Source organism: Triturus cristatus, chromosome 8 (assembly GCF_964204655.1).
Source record: "Triturus cristatus chromosome 8, aTriCri1.1, whole genome shotgun sequence".
Lineage (NCBI taxonomy): Eukaryota > Metazoa > Chordata > Amphibia > Caudata > Salamandridae > Triturus > Triturus cristatus.
In genome coordinates, this window is record NC_140591.1 from 300294726 (window position 1) to 300307911 (window position 13186).

Genomic DNA, 13186 nt, shown 5'->3' on the forward strand with positions numbered 1-13186 from the left:
TTGAAGCAGTGGCCTGCGATCAGACGAAGGAGAGGACTAGGACAAAGTTTGAAGCACAATTTGGCTCACTCGAGCTTCATGGCAGGCGTGAATATCCTCATAACGGCGTTCACTAATTGTGTGAACCGAAGGCCAAGTAGTAGCTCCACATAAGTGTGATATTGGAATGTTATCCAGGAAAGCCAATGTGAAACCTGTCTCATGATCTTAATGTGCTCTAGAGTAATGTGTGGTTAGCTTTAATATGACATAAATGAATGAAGCTAAGAATACACCATGCAAGATCCACCTTTGATAGGGTTCCAATGGTGTGGCGGGCAATGCGGAGAACATCTGTTTAGTCAGACCCTCCAGCATTTCGCCATTCATGAAAAAATCCAACTAGCGCGATGGCCGCGATATTTATTATTTCGGCCACAAAAAAAGGTCGCCCGGTAGGCATAAAAAAAATTGTGGCTTCTTATTGGCTGTACACAAACAAGTCACAATGTGTCTCCTCCGAGGGGAAAAAACGGTTTATCTTTCTTATTTTCCAGGAAACCAGCAAGAGCCGCTGCCAGCCCAAACAGGATTAGGAGATCCAATGGAACTCTGCAGATTAGTTTATGTTGGCTGCTGAAAACACTTGAAATCTTTGGGTGAAAGTGTGGCCAGAATCAGGGCAATCAAACCTGAATTTATCAATTCTCTGATAATTATACTGGGCCCCATTTTCTCCATCCCTGAAGTAAAGTGTTAGAAGTGTGACAGCCACTGAAAACCCGAGCTTATACCTGCCTTTGACTCAGTTCGGGGTCCTCCTGGACCCTCAAGCCCAAGACAGGACAAACTTTCTTGTGGCTTCTGCCTGCCACTCAGGCTGTACCCTTATGGCCAAGAATTAAATTACAGAGAAAGCAGTGTCTTTTCATGTAAAAGCCATCTGTGGCTGAATAATTTGCACACTGTGAAACCAGAAATCTGGGCTTTTCCCCTTAGACCAAATTGTGTGCTCCTATGTATGCATTTTATTTCCATGGGCCTCCTTCACATACGTGCGTTGTACATAACCTCTTGTGTTTTGTTTAATACACTTTACAGACCCTCCAGCATTTTGCGATTTTCGCGGCCATCATGCTAGTCAGCGGATTTTGTGGGTTTTTTCGTGACCCGTGAAATCACAAAATGCTAGAGGGTCTGTATACAAATATTATTAAAGCAAATAGGAATGTGTGCCCCACTATGTTCCGGTATGGTCAGGCCACCTGTTTCTAACATATGCTCTTGGGAACCGTTATATGCAGTAGTCGACTAGTTACCTCCATACACGAACTGAGGGGCATCTGTATGATGAATTACAAAAAAAATTAAAAAGCATTTACAAATTATTATTTTTTATTTCATTCTTTTATAGCGCTATTCTTTTCTAATGCAGGGTGTTAGACTGCTTTGCATCACACCCACATATTAAACAGAGACAATAAATCATACACGTGTGACTAAAATGTATATGAGGTTATATATAAAACATGGGTTACAAGGTGTAAGAGTCCCCTATCACCCATACTGGAAGGTATTAGGCTGTATTAGAAAGATTGCAAGGTAAGAACTGAGAGTAACAAAAATATCTCTGTGCCAAAAGCCTGGGGAGGGGTGTTGCTTGCAGAGGAGTTGTGGTGTGAATAGTCTCATATTTGGGATGTAGACTGCACACACAGCACCTGTAAGTCACATTGAGGTGGGAGCTGTATTGTGAAAGGACTTACACCCATTTAACATGCTTATATTAGCCGTGGCAATGTACTTCCACCCACTACGATCGAGTGCCCTAGGGCGCCTGAGGAAGAGGTATCATGCCTCTAGGGTCCTGGAGACAGGGGCGCCCCGGCAGGGGTATGTACATGGGTACTAGAACATCCCAGGGAGAAATAAGGCTCCCTCTCATGAGGTTAGGATTGGAGCTCTGCTTCCCTAGAGCTGCAGCCACTTTAAACATGCCCATTTCAAAGTTGAATACTCTGCTCAAACAGTTTCCATTGATTTAAGGCTGAAAATGAATGATTATGGGGCAAATAAATTGCCACGCAAATGACGCTAAATTGCCATATTTGTGCCGCAGAATTTCCATATTTGTGCCGCAAAATGTGCTAATCCATGCCGCAAAATCCTGGGGGGTCTGGTCAATGAGGCCCTCCATTGTGTAAAACACCATATTTCCTTTGATATTTTTGTGTACTCTTCTTCCAAGCCGGACAAAGAAACCATGTTAATAAATCTTTAATCAATAATGAATCAGCCTTAAATACACAACACAGTTGCCACAGAGAAGTCAAGCCTTCAAAAAAATGATGTTTATTTGAGCTCCAGCATCGGACACTTGAAAACAACTGTCTTATTTAGAATTCACAGCTTCCACCAAGCACCCAGCAACATTGCACGTGGCAGTGAAGGTTCACATACACTAGCAGCCATTAGAACAAATCTCTTTTGTAAGATGATCAAATGATATTCGAAGAGGGGATTCTGCAGTTTTCAATTCCCTTTCAGCCTCTTTAAGTAGACTTGTGATCCTCAAGAACTTTGCATTATTAGTTGTAGCTGTCATGGAGTTAAGTTTGCAAAGGCAGGTAAACCTATTTGTTTCTTGGGGTTCTTCAGCAAATTGTCCTTTGTGTCCCTCAGAACCCACAAGTCAATTGCATTTAGTGTGTAGAGACTTGTCAAATCTGCGACGTCAAGTAAAAAAGAAATATAACACCATATGACCACTTTGATTTTGATAGGTAGGTGGGACAGGTCTGAAAATAGGAGTGCACATCCATAAACCAGTGTCCACTACAACTAATTTACTACACTGGTCAATCTCATACTGTTGTATTTCAACACTTTTCCAAACAGTCCAGTACGCTGACCTACTTGTGGAAAGGTAATATGTGTATGTCAACACTAAAGTTCCCATAGCACCTCCATATTTAATCTGTTGAAGCTCTGCTTTGATCAGTGTATCATAAGAAGAAGCTGGTTTAGCGTAAGGCGTGATCGGCCACTTTTTCTTACGCTTCTAGCTTGTTCCTGCAGTATTACTTGTATATGTCCGCAGATTTGAAAATGGACATTTGGAGGTGGGGCGAACTCCCACAATGCAAGGTTATGAGAGCTGAGCAAAGAAGGGGGCAATGGCAGAAGACTGAATGTCAACATTCTCAAGTTTTAACTATGTTTTCACTTTTCATAAAAAATAAGCATCTAAACAAAGTGTGTATAGAAACAAAACACTTCTCTTTGCAAAACTGTACAAAAGTAGCAAATCTGGCAGTATGTTCAAAGCAACATCCTATAACTTACCAAATAGACTTGCTATTGGTTATAATACTGAAATTCTATTCTGTTCTTCTATAAAATTGCATTGTGCTCTATATCAAAGACTATTCCATTAAACTGCATAGTATTTTAAATAACAAGACTTTACATTAAAAAAAAATACTTGCAGGCAGGCAATAAACTATTATTATAATTCCAATCAATACTCGTGTAACAGTCCCAAATTAGAAATTGTTCCTTTTTTGCCCTCTGAATTATTAAGCAAAAATAAAATGCAAAAATTATCGCAGGCACAGGTCCCCTGATTGGTTCTGATCACTGAGGTTGGAAAATAACTGAGAAAATGCTGGTATTTTGCTTGTGTTTTTCAATGTCTGTAGTTGAATAGATTGTGAATCATTCATCTTAATCAGGTTGAATTTTGCCAAACTAATCCTTTAATTAAATAATTAGGCTGATATGTTTAAAAAATGGAATAATCTTGGATCTCTGTAAGATGAGTTGTCATCCTTCTAGGTGTGGAGGGCAATGGGATGCCATTGTCAAAGTTTCATCTAGTAGGGCCCTTAACTTTAGTTCAGTTTGGACACACTGGAGACCGTGTTCTGACAGCTGCCTGAATACAGCTCGTTCATCTCATTCTGCTCCTTTTCTTTCGGGGTCACTGTCTTGCTCTTGTGGTACTTGGCCACCTTCCTCGATCGCCTGCAGATAGCCTGGACGATCAAGAGACACAATTCTGCCACGTTGAGCACCATGCAAATGCCAGATACAACCACCATGAAAACGGTGAAGACAGTCTTCTCCGTGGGCCTGGAAATGAAGCAGTCCACCACATTGGGGCACGGCCACGCGTCGCACTTCACCAGACGCGGCATGTGGAACCCAGTGTACATGAAGTAGAACAAGTACATGAAAACGGACTCGAAGAGAAGCCTAAAGAAGATGCTGGTGGTGTAGGTCCACCACAAACTGCCCACAATACGGATCTTTCTCAGTTTCAATTCTTCGATTTCACCGGGGTCAAGGGCCCCATTCTTTTTCTTCCTCAGTTGCCGCTTCTCTTCATGCCTCTTGTAAGCAACATGCATGGCCACTAGGAGGGCAGGAGTGGCCACTATAATGAGCTGCAGGCTCCACAGCCTAATGTGAGAGATTGGGAAATAGTGGTCATAGCAGACATTCTTGCACCCCGGCTGCAGGGTGTTGCAAGTAAAATCCGATTGTTCGTCTCCCCAGACCGCTTCTGCGGCCACCACCAGGATCATGATGCGGAAAATGAACAGGACAGACAGCCAGATTTTGCCGATACTCGTGGAGTGGCGGTTCACTCCTCCAATCACCTCGTGCAGCGTCCCCCAATCCATCGTTTCTTCTTTGTCTTGCTTCTAAAATCTAACGAAATAAAATGAAAGCATTAGGTGACATAGCCATCCATCACAGACTGAACACAACACAACTCTCATATCAAGATCTGCATGACACAAGAGTTTCTTGAAAGCTTGGGCGGGTAGTAACATAAATTAAGTGTTTCCTGCAACGGTTGAGATGTTCTTGCAACTTAGTGTATAAGTTTCAACCCCACAGAATAAAATCATCCTTCTGAAGCAAATTATTCCGGTAAAATTGACCTATTGTATTTGGTCTACTGGAGACAGTTCTTTATTTACTGAGTTTTTGTGCAGCATGGACTAGACCACACCCAGAGTGACAGCGCCCCTATCAAAAAGATGGTCATGGTTACTTAGACGACATAAAATAACATGGTGCTAACACGGTACAGAAGATGGAACTTGAAGAAGATGAATGCCACCCAATTTTGAAATTACACAATAGGTCACCTGATGAGAGAATGTTAAATGCTGTAGAAAATGAGGATTACATAAAATTGAAATGAGAGTAGTCAACACAGTTTGGTGGTCTATCATAGTAAATCGGGGACCCTAAACATTTAATCTGAAGAGACCATTGACCTTGACCCTGTGGCTAGGTCCTATCTGGCGGCTATGGTTTCGGGTGCAGTATACATCCCCAGAGGTCATGGCTGCTAGCCTTCCCATGTAGACTGAGCCAAGCAGTCTCTGCTAAAAGGGCCCTTTCTGATCATCCAGATTGATGTTACGTAATAATCACATACACCCAAACTAATGTGAATAAAGACTTATTGCATTTACCTTCAGTGTACCTGTCATTAAGGTTAACATTAGATGATTGTGGATGTCTTTTTTGTATCAATTATAAATGTAAAATGGCAAATATCTGATGAACATAGAGAAACAAGCTCAGACCATGTCCTACTTCTTCACCTTCCAATGTGCCTCTTCATCCCCAGCGCATGCCTGAGGGGAATACGCACGGGCCCAGATTTACTAACGCTTTGCACCAGGTTTGCTTTTCGTTTCTGAGGCAAACTTGATGCAAATGTTATACTGGGATTTACTATCCTACGAAATCAGGATTTGCATTGGATAGTTTCCCAAAGTAACGCAGAGTTGCGCTTTAAGCTGCTTTGCGTTATTTTGCGTCAAGGGGGCATTCCATGGATGGTACGTGGGCATTCCCATGCAACAACCCATGGTTTTTATGCAAATACTGATCTAAAAACATTCATAGGAAGGGATTTGTGCTAAACTCTGATGATACGTAACAAGGAGAAATGTTTTCATTTCCCTGCAAGTTTTCTACTTGTACAGCCCACCTAGAAAGCAGGAAAAGCGTTAAAGGATAGTTTTTGTACTGGAGGGTGCTCTTCCAGTACAAAAACTATTCCTTACAGAATGCACACACCCTTGGACAAAAGGACAAGGATGTGTGCATTGAGGCACAGCAGCCTGGGGTGCACCAGCGTAGAGAGAGGAAAACATTGCCAGGTGGTTCTGTTCTGCTCTGTTTACTTGCTGCGCTGCATTGCGTGAAATTGCTATAAATCTTGGCCACAGTTCCCTGCTTGGGTTGAACACTGGACAATGTACCTACCGAATGTGTCGTAGGCACCAGACTTGACAGTGCAATTGGGGAGCAGGTAAAAGGCCCAGAAGAGAGAGACTGACCAAAACTGACTAGTTGGTTTTTCAAATTTTGAAGATGTACTGGCAGCGCACTGGTACTGACTAGCAGAAGGCTGCTACCAAAAACTGAGCACTGCAGCAGTGCACCAGCAGCTAGAGGACCTACATAGACAAAGGCCTGCATGGACCCTGCTCCTCTGCTATGTGAATGAGGAACTCTTCCAAATCCTCAAAGCTAGGACTAAGCCTAGTGCTGAGCTGAAGTCTTCTGGGCTGTCCTGCTGCTGACGCTTCCTGTGTGGAAGCCACCGGCAGCCCGCGGACTCATGAATCGAGGAGCACCACGAAGGTCTCTGCTCAGAAACCGGTGGAGGGCAGAGCAAGGTCCATCTGCAAATGCTGGTGAGCTGCACTGTCTGCAAACACGCGCCCTGTGCCAAGATTGGCTGGGTGTGTTTTCCTTTGTGTGAACAGACCCAAGAGAAAGATGAGTATAATAAGTGTGAGGAATTCAGTGCTTAATTTGAGCCAGTGGTTTCCGTTGCTCGGCACTTAATTGTCAACACCGGCACCTATGACAGTCTGCCACATGGTGGCGCTGTTTATTTTTTGGAGATGAGCACAACAGTTGATATACAATTCAATATACATTAAAAATTATTTATACCCGCCATCCAAGCCATTCTTTGGGGGCCTGGAATATTCTGAATTGTCACACTTGTCGGACTGTGATAGTTTTTGTGTTTGTATTGGCATTGTCAGTGCTGGCGAGGCCTATGGGTGGTGCAAGCTGAGGAGGCCTCCTAGCGAGGGCCCTGCCACTTGAGCACTGTTAGCATATTGCTAATATCTCATGTGTCAGAGTAAGGGCATGCGGGTAAAGCAATGTCAGTCAACACCTAGAAGAATTCTACTTCCACCTGCACTTACGCGCCTCTTTAGGCATGTATGTAGTAAACGTGGCAGACAATGTTGCTAGCACAGCCTATGTGTCGATGTGTTATGCAAGAGACACATTAACCTTCTATTCTACTTTGATTCAATTGTGGAATTACACAAAACACAGATCTCTTCAGCAAGAGCGTTAATCTCCAGAGTTATTTTACCATTATTACTACTCCATGAGATTTACTGGGCACACAAAGATCTCTACAGCAGGTGCCTTAACCCCATAAAATATTTTAAAATGCAGACTTTGCAAACAGTTAAGCAGAATAGATCTACTACCATGCTTCTCCTTGTTGCCAATTTCTTTGTGGTAGGGTTTTAAAAAAGCATAAATGCATTAGTTGAGGCTCATATTTTGCGTAGGAGTTGCACCATTTTTGTGACACAACCCTGATGCAAAATCTAATTTGTTAAATTTCATTACACGCTTAAATGTACTCATGAAAAAAATGATAAACATACGTGGGAAGTCATAATATGTGGTATCACTTCTTATGAGGTCACTTCCAGTGAGGTCACTCCAGTGGTGCCACGTGCGATGCCATGCATTGTGACATCATGCACTGCTATGGCATGCACCATGATGTCACTTGCATACTGCCTAACTTGGTTAGTCCCCCCACTTCTCTTTTTTTAGGACTTGTACCCTGGGTGATGGACAAGAGAGGAGAAGGACAGCAGTTCCTGGTGGCTGGTGCTTAAATTTATGTGGAGAAGGAGTTTTGGATGATAATATATACTGAAGAGATCGGCAGAAAGGTTAGACTGGCTACAGAAATATAGACAGACAATCTCGCTTGTGTTCATGTTCACTGGGGTCTGCAGAGTGCCACCTGGCCTCTACTATATATAATCTATTCACTTCACGTTCTTAGGGCCTGGCATGGTTCGAGAAGGTAAATAAAACGGGCAGATGGTCGCTAGAGGCCATTGCAGACGAGTGAATAGTCTGAGTGGTATTGTGCATGTATGTTACAGAGCACAGTGGCCTGCATGTGTTCCTGTCAGTGGGCCCCGCACCACAGTGTCTGGGAACACCAGAAAAACAGTGGCGGCCAGCATGGCTCGCAGGTGGCGGGTAGGGCGCGGGGGTCATGGCGGGGTTGCAGGGAGGGTCTTTCTGTCAGGTCCCATGTCTTTGCTCCTGCTCTCCTGCCTCCGACTCAAGGAACAGGAAGCAGGCAGCCAGGCTCCCTCCCGTAAGCCAATCACAACACTGCAATGCAGCACTGTGATTGGTCTGAGCGCCGTGACACGGCCCTCAGCCAGGAGCTGGAGGAGTGGGTATGTTTTCTATGAAGGCTGTAATGCAGCCTGCATAAAGAATGGGAAAATGCCCATGACTGGTTTTGGCGGCCTGAGAATGCCAACCAAACTGTTGTTGCGCACTCAGGAGTGGGCTAACCACTTCTCCCCTGCCCTGCTTGGAGAGTAGAGCAGCCCCGCCGACCTGCTTGCCCGCAGGAAGCATAAAATTATAATAACGCAAAGTTATCATCATTTTATGTTTCTATTATGTATGCCACGCACTGCTTGAAAGCAGTGGGGCGACACTCCTTCGCCATGGCGGAGGAGCCGCCCCTTCAAAAACCTGGCGTGAGGGAATAGTTCTGGAAATGAACATTGACCCGGCAGAGACTGAGCTGCGCTTTTACTTAATAGGGGATAATATGTAATTTGTTGTAGCAAAGGATGTTAGCTCAGCACTTCACAAACAGCAGAGATACACTCGCTTTCAGCCCCCCCCCCCCCCCCAATCTCCCCAGGCAGTGTCTTCTTAGGCTCCACGCGCCTTTGGCAAACATCCAGTTGAACTTTCACTTCATGTCGTAGACGCGGTTCCTCAATCGGATAATTCTGCTTCGGGGCACAATCCGAGGGAACCTCTTGAGATCCCCTAAACACGCCGGGAGACTATTTCTTGGGATCACACGGGGGCTTTCCTGTGCTTGTGCATTGTGGGACCCATTCTTTCCTAAAGAGCAAGCAGTTAGGTGACCATAACTTCATACAGAAGGCCCTAGAAGTTGAATTACTGATCACAGTTATCCGCTCTGTGGATCTCATGCTGCAGTAATGGCTTCAGGGGTGTTGCTTGCCGAAGGTTACTTGTCTTGTCTGTGTGCTCCTTTCACTTATGTAAACCTGTTTTTTCAGACAGTTGTACGTGTTATTTTCAGAAATGTACGCAACACATATTTTGGCGGCAGCTCTAAAATATGTCTAAGAGTGCATTAATTTCATGAATAAGAGATGGAAACGGGCACTTCCTACAAAGAGCCACGTAACACCATTTCAACGGAGGCACAGAGAGATGAAAGGCCGAGACACATTGTTACTGCACCGAGAGAAGAAATGAGTTGTGTGCAAAAATAGTAAGTTTAATTTATATTTCGCAGCTCAGATGTACATGGAATTTAAGGAACATATAGACCCGATGTATCAAAGACTGTAAAAAGTGGTTTCAGATTGTGCGCTGACTTTTGAGACAAGTTTTTAGTTCTCGGCTATGCATTTTGTACTTAATAGTCGTTGCTTCTGGTAAGTAAAGACTATCACTACAAAGTGTGTGTCTGTGCATCGCTTGCAGGTTTTCAAAATGCATAAATAAAAGGCATTGTCATTTACAATGCCAATAGCTCAAACTCTCGCAAATGTGAGACCTACTGCATTGCAAATGCTTGTTAGCTTTGCAGTGTGGCCAATGCACCCCTAGGTAGCATCGCTAAATATCAAGGTAGATTTATTTTTTAAATTACCTCAATCACTCAGGGAATAGTGAGTGCGCTATTCACACGTGAGGGTCTCAAGGCGCTGGGGGGGAGGGGGGAGAAGCAGTTCCAGTTCAGTCGAAGAGCAAGGTCTTGAGCGTCTTCCTGAAGGTGTACAGGGAGGGGGCGTGTGATGTCAATAGGGAGCTTGTTCTAGGTTTTTCCTGCGATGTGGGAGAAGTCTCTTCCCTCTGTTCTTGCTCTGTGGATGCGCAGGGTTTCGGCGAGAGCGAGGTTGGTGGGGGGGAGGTTTCTTTCGGGTACGTGGAAGGCGATTCCCTCGTTGAGATATTGGGGTCCTGTGTTGTGGAGGCATTTGTAGGCATGGGTGAGTATCTTGAAGGTGACTCTCTCCTCGATGGGGACCCAGTGGAGGTTCCGTAGATGTTGGCTGATGTGCTCGTGTCGAGAAAAGCCGAGGACTAGTCTGGCTGTGGTGTTCTGTATCGTCTCAAGTTTGCGGAGTAGCGACTTGATCCTGGCGTAGAGGGCGTTCCCGAAGTCCAGTCTGCTGGTTATGAGTGCGTGGGTGACTGTCTACCTTGACTTAGGGGAGATGCATTTGAAGGTATTTCGGAGGATGCGGAGGGTGTTGAAACAGCTGGAAATGACGTGTTGACCTGCTTGTTCATGGAGAGGGAGGAGTCGAGTAGGATGCAGAGGTTTCTGGCGTGTTCCGTTGGGGTCGGAGGGCTGCGGAGGGCCACCAGGTGTTATTCCATGCTCATGGGGTGGTTCCGAGTATGAGGGCTTCTGTCTTCTCCAAGTTGAGTTTCAGACAGCTGTTGCTCATACAGGATGCAACGTCCTGCATTTCTTCCTGGAAGTTGAGTCTGGTAGTGGTGGGGTGCTTGGTGAGGGAGAGGATAAGCTGGGTGTCCTTGGCGTAGGATACTATGCTGAGGCCGTGCTGTCTGACGAAGTTGGCAAGGGGGGGCCATGCAGATGTTGAAGAGGGTTGGGCTGAGCGTTGATCCCTGGGGTACTCTGCAGTTGATTTCTGTGGGTTCGGAGAAGAAGGGTGGCAGTCTGATTCTTTGGCTTCTGCCGGTGAAGAACGAGCGGATCCAGTTTAGGGCGGTTCCTTGAATGCCAGCGTTGTGTAGTCTGGCGGCGAGTATGCGGTGGGACACTGTGTCGAATGCTGCCGACAGGTCGATTAGGATCAGGGCTGCAAGTGGCCTTGGTCGAGGAGGGTGTGTATGTCGTCTGTGGCGGTGAGTAGGTCGGTCTTGGTGCTGTGGTTGTTGCGGAATCTGGTTTGGGAGGGGTCGAGGATGGAGTTGTTGTCGATGAACATTGTTAGCTGTGCGTTGATGGACTTCTCTGCGACTTTTGCCGTGAAGAGGAGGACAGAGATGGGCCGGTAGTTCTTGAGGTCCGTGGGGTCTGCTGAGGGTTTCTTAAGCAGGGGTCTGACTTCTCCACGTTTCCAGTCGACTGGGAAGGTACCGGTCATGAAGGTGCCGTTGATGGTGCGTTATAATTCTGGTGGCTCTGTTTTAGATGTGCGGTGGCCAGGGGTCCTTGGGGGCCCAGAGTGGATGCCTAATAAATATTCATTAGGCAGGTCGCTTTTTGTGACCCCTTGTGGCTGGCAGCAAACACGGGGATGTTGGCCTGCAAGGAATGGCAATGTTTGTTCAGTGTTTGCATACCAACAGGATATTTTGTCAAAGCAGCCTGTGTTCACTAAAAGAAACTGGTGCTTCTTCAAAAAAAAATCCCATTCTGGAAGTTATCAGGGGAGAAGGTTTTGGTCCCTTGGACTGCTGCCTGCTCTCCTAGCAGTCACCCAACACAACACCCCAAAGGGAGGCTGTCAAAAGAGGACAGCTTCCTCCTTCCGAATTAGTTATCACCTCTTTTGAGGAGTAGGAAACAATTCAATGGGTTTCAACCACAATGCTGGTCGAAAACCATTGATACATACTATAGACATCACAATTAAGAGGTATTGTCTTCGTGCCTAACACGGTAAACGTTTTGTGCACCTCAGAAATGCTTTTGACTCATAAAATGGATTCAATACTACCAAAAATAAATTTTGAGTTTGCAAACCCTGTGATTTTGCAAACTCCAGTGATGGGGGACTGCAAAATCTCTTGGTGCTCGAAGCCAACAATTTGTCCCCAGGATGGCAGATTTTCTAATGCTGTAGGTTTAGCGTTATAAGTGGGAAAGCAGAAGTGTGAAATGTATTCCACACCTATGACCCGTAAGTTTGTTAATATTCACAAACCTTTTGTGGTATCATTTTCACACTGGAAACATGGGTATCCATCCCAGAAGAGTTTTGAGCAATCGTGCTTCAAGGGTGGAAATATCAATCTGCATCCTATGCCAGCCTGCATTTGGGTGTTACCGGCCTCTCTACACAAGCAGCAGCATGAGCTAGAACTGCTGTGAGGTCTCGCGATGGCTGTTCTCCTTGGCAGGGCCATCTTAACAGCATTATAGGCCCCCGAGCAAAGCAGTGCACTGGGCCCTGCCTACACAACCACTCACAGGAATAAAAATGTTTAACGGAAAATGTGTTAAATTCTGGTCTGCATGGGGTCCCTGTGCTCGTGGGGCCCCCGGGCAACTGCCCAGCGCGCTCATGCTTAAGACTGCTCCTTGGAGGTGCACAGAAGTGAAAAGCACTAATAATGCTGTCGTCAGAATGAATAGCATAAGCTAAATCCGACAAATAAGAAAACGGCTAAAGCTGGTGACTTACCCTGGTGTTATTTTACTACAAATTGCAAGTTCCTTAATAATAGATCTTGAAACTCTAGATTACAAATTCCTTACTATCTCAGTCTTGGTGACATGCGTAATTCCCGTGAATAAGCAGTTTTGCTCTGGTGACATTTGCACTGCTCGATCAGATATTTGTTTGCACTGATTAAACAGTGCAAGAACAAGATATGCATGGACTGAAAAGAAAGTTTTGCACCTGAGCCTCTAAAATGTGCCGGTCACTGGTGCACGGCATGCAAGCTGTGCTTTGTGGCAAAACTCCAGCCTTATTCCTACCCCTCCCTTCGGCACTAATACGTTTTAATGTCAGCAGTTTGGCAGATCTCAGTTTGACGTCATGAATATTTAAAAATGAAAACATACAGGGCGTTGGGAATTAATTAGTGTTAGTCAATGCAAAGTTTTGATTTTATG

The 13186-nt window shown here is 45.1% G+C and overlaps 1 protein-coding gene across 1 annotated transcript in view; it reads right to left on the reverse strand.

Annotated features, from left to right (window-relative positions):
- Positions 1-2308: 2308 nt before the first annotated feature.
- LOC146802013 (gap junction beta-2 protein-like) overlaps positions 2309-13186 on the reverse strand; it is a 34957-nt gene continuing 24079 nt past the window's right edge. Inside the window, exon 2 of the mRNA XM_085621560.1 lies at positions 2309-4695. Within this exon, the coding sequence (XP_085477686.1) occupies positions 3873-4667 (795 nt within the window). The 5' untranslated portion in view covers positions 4668-4695 and the 3' untranslated portion in view covers positions 2309-3872. The remainder of the gene's footprint in view (positions 4696-13186) is intronic.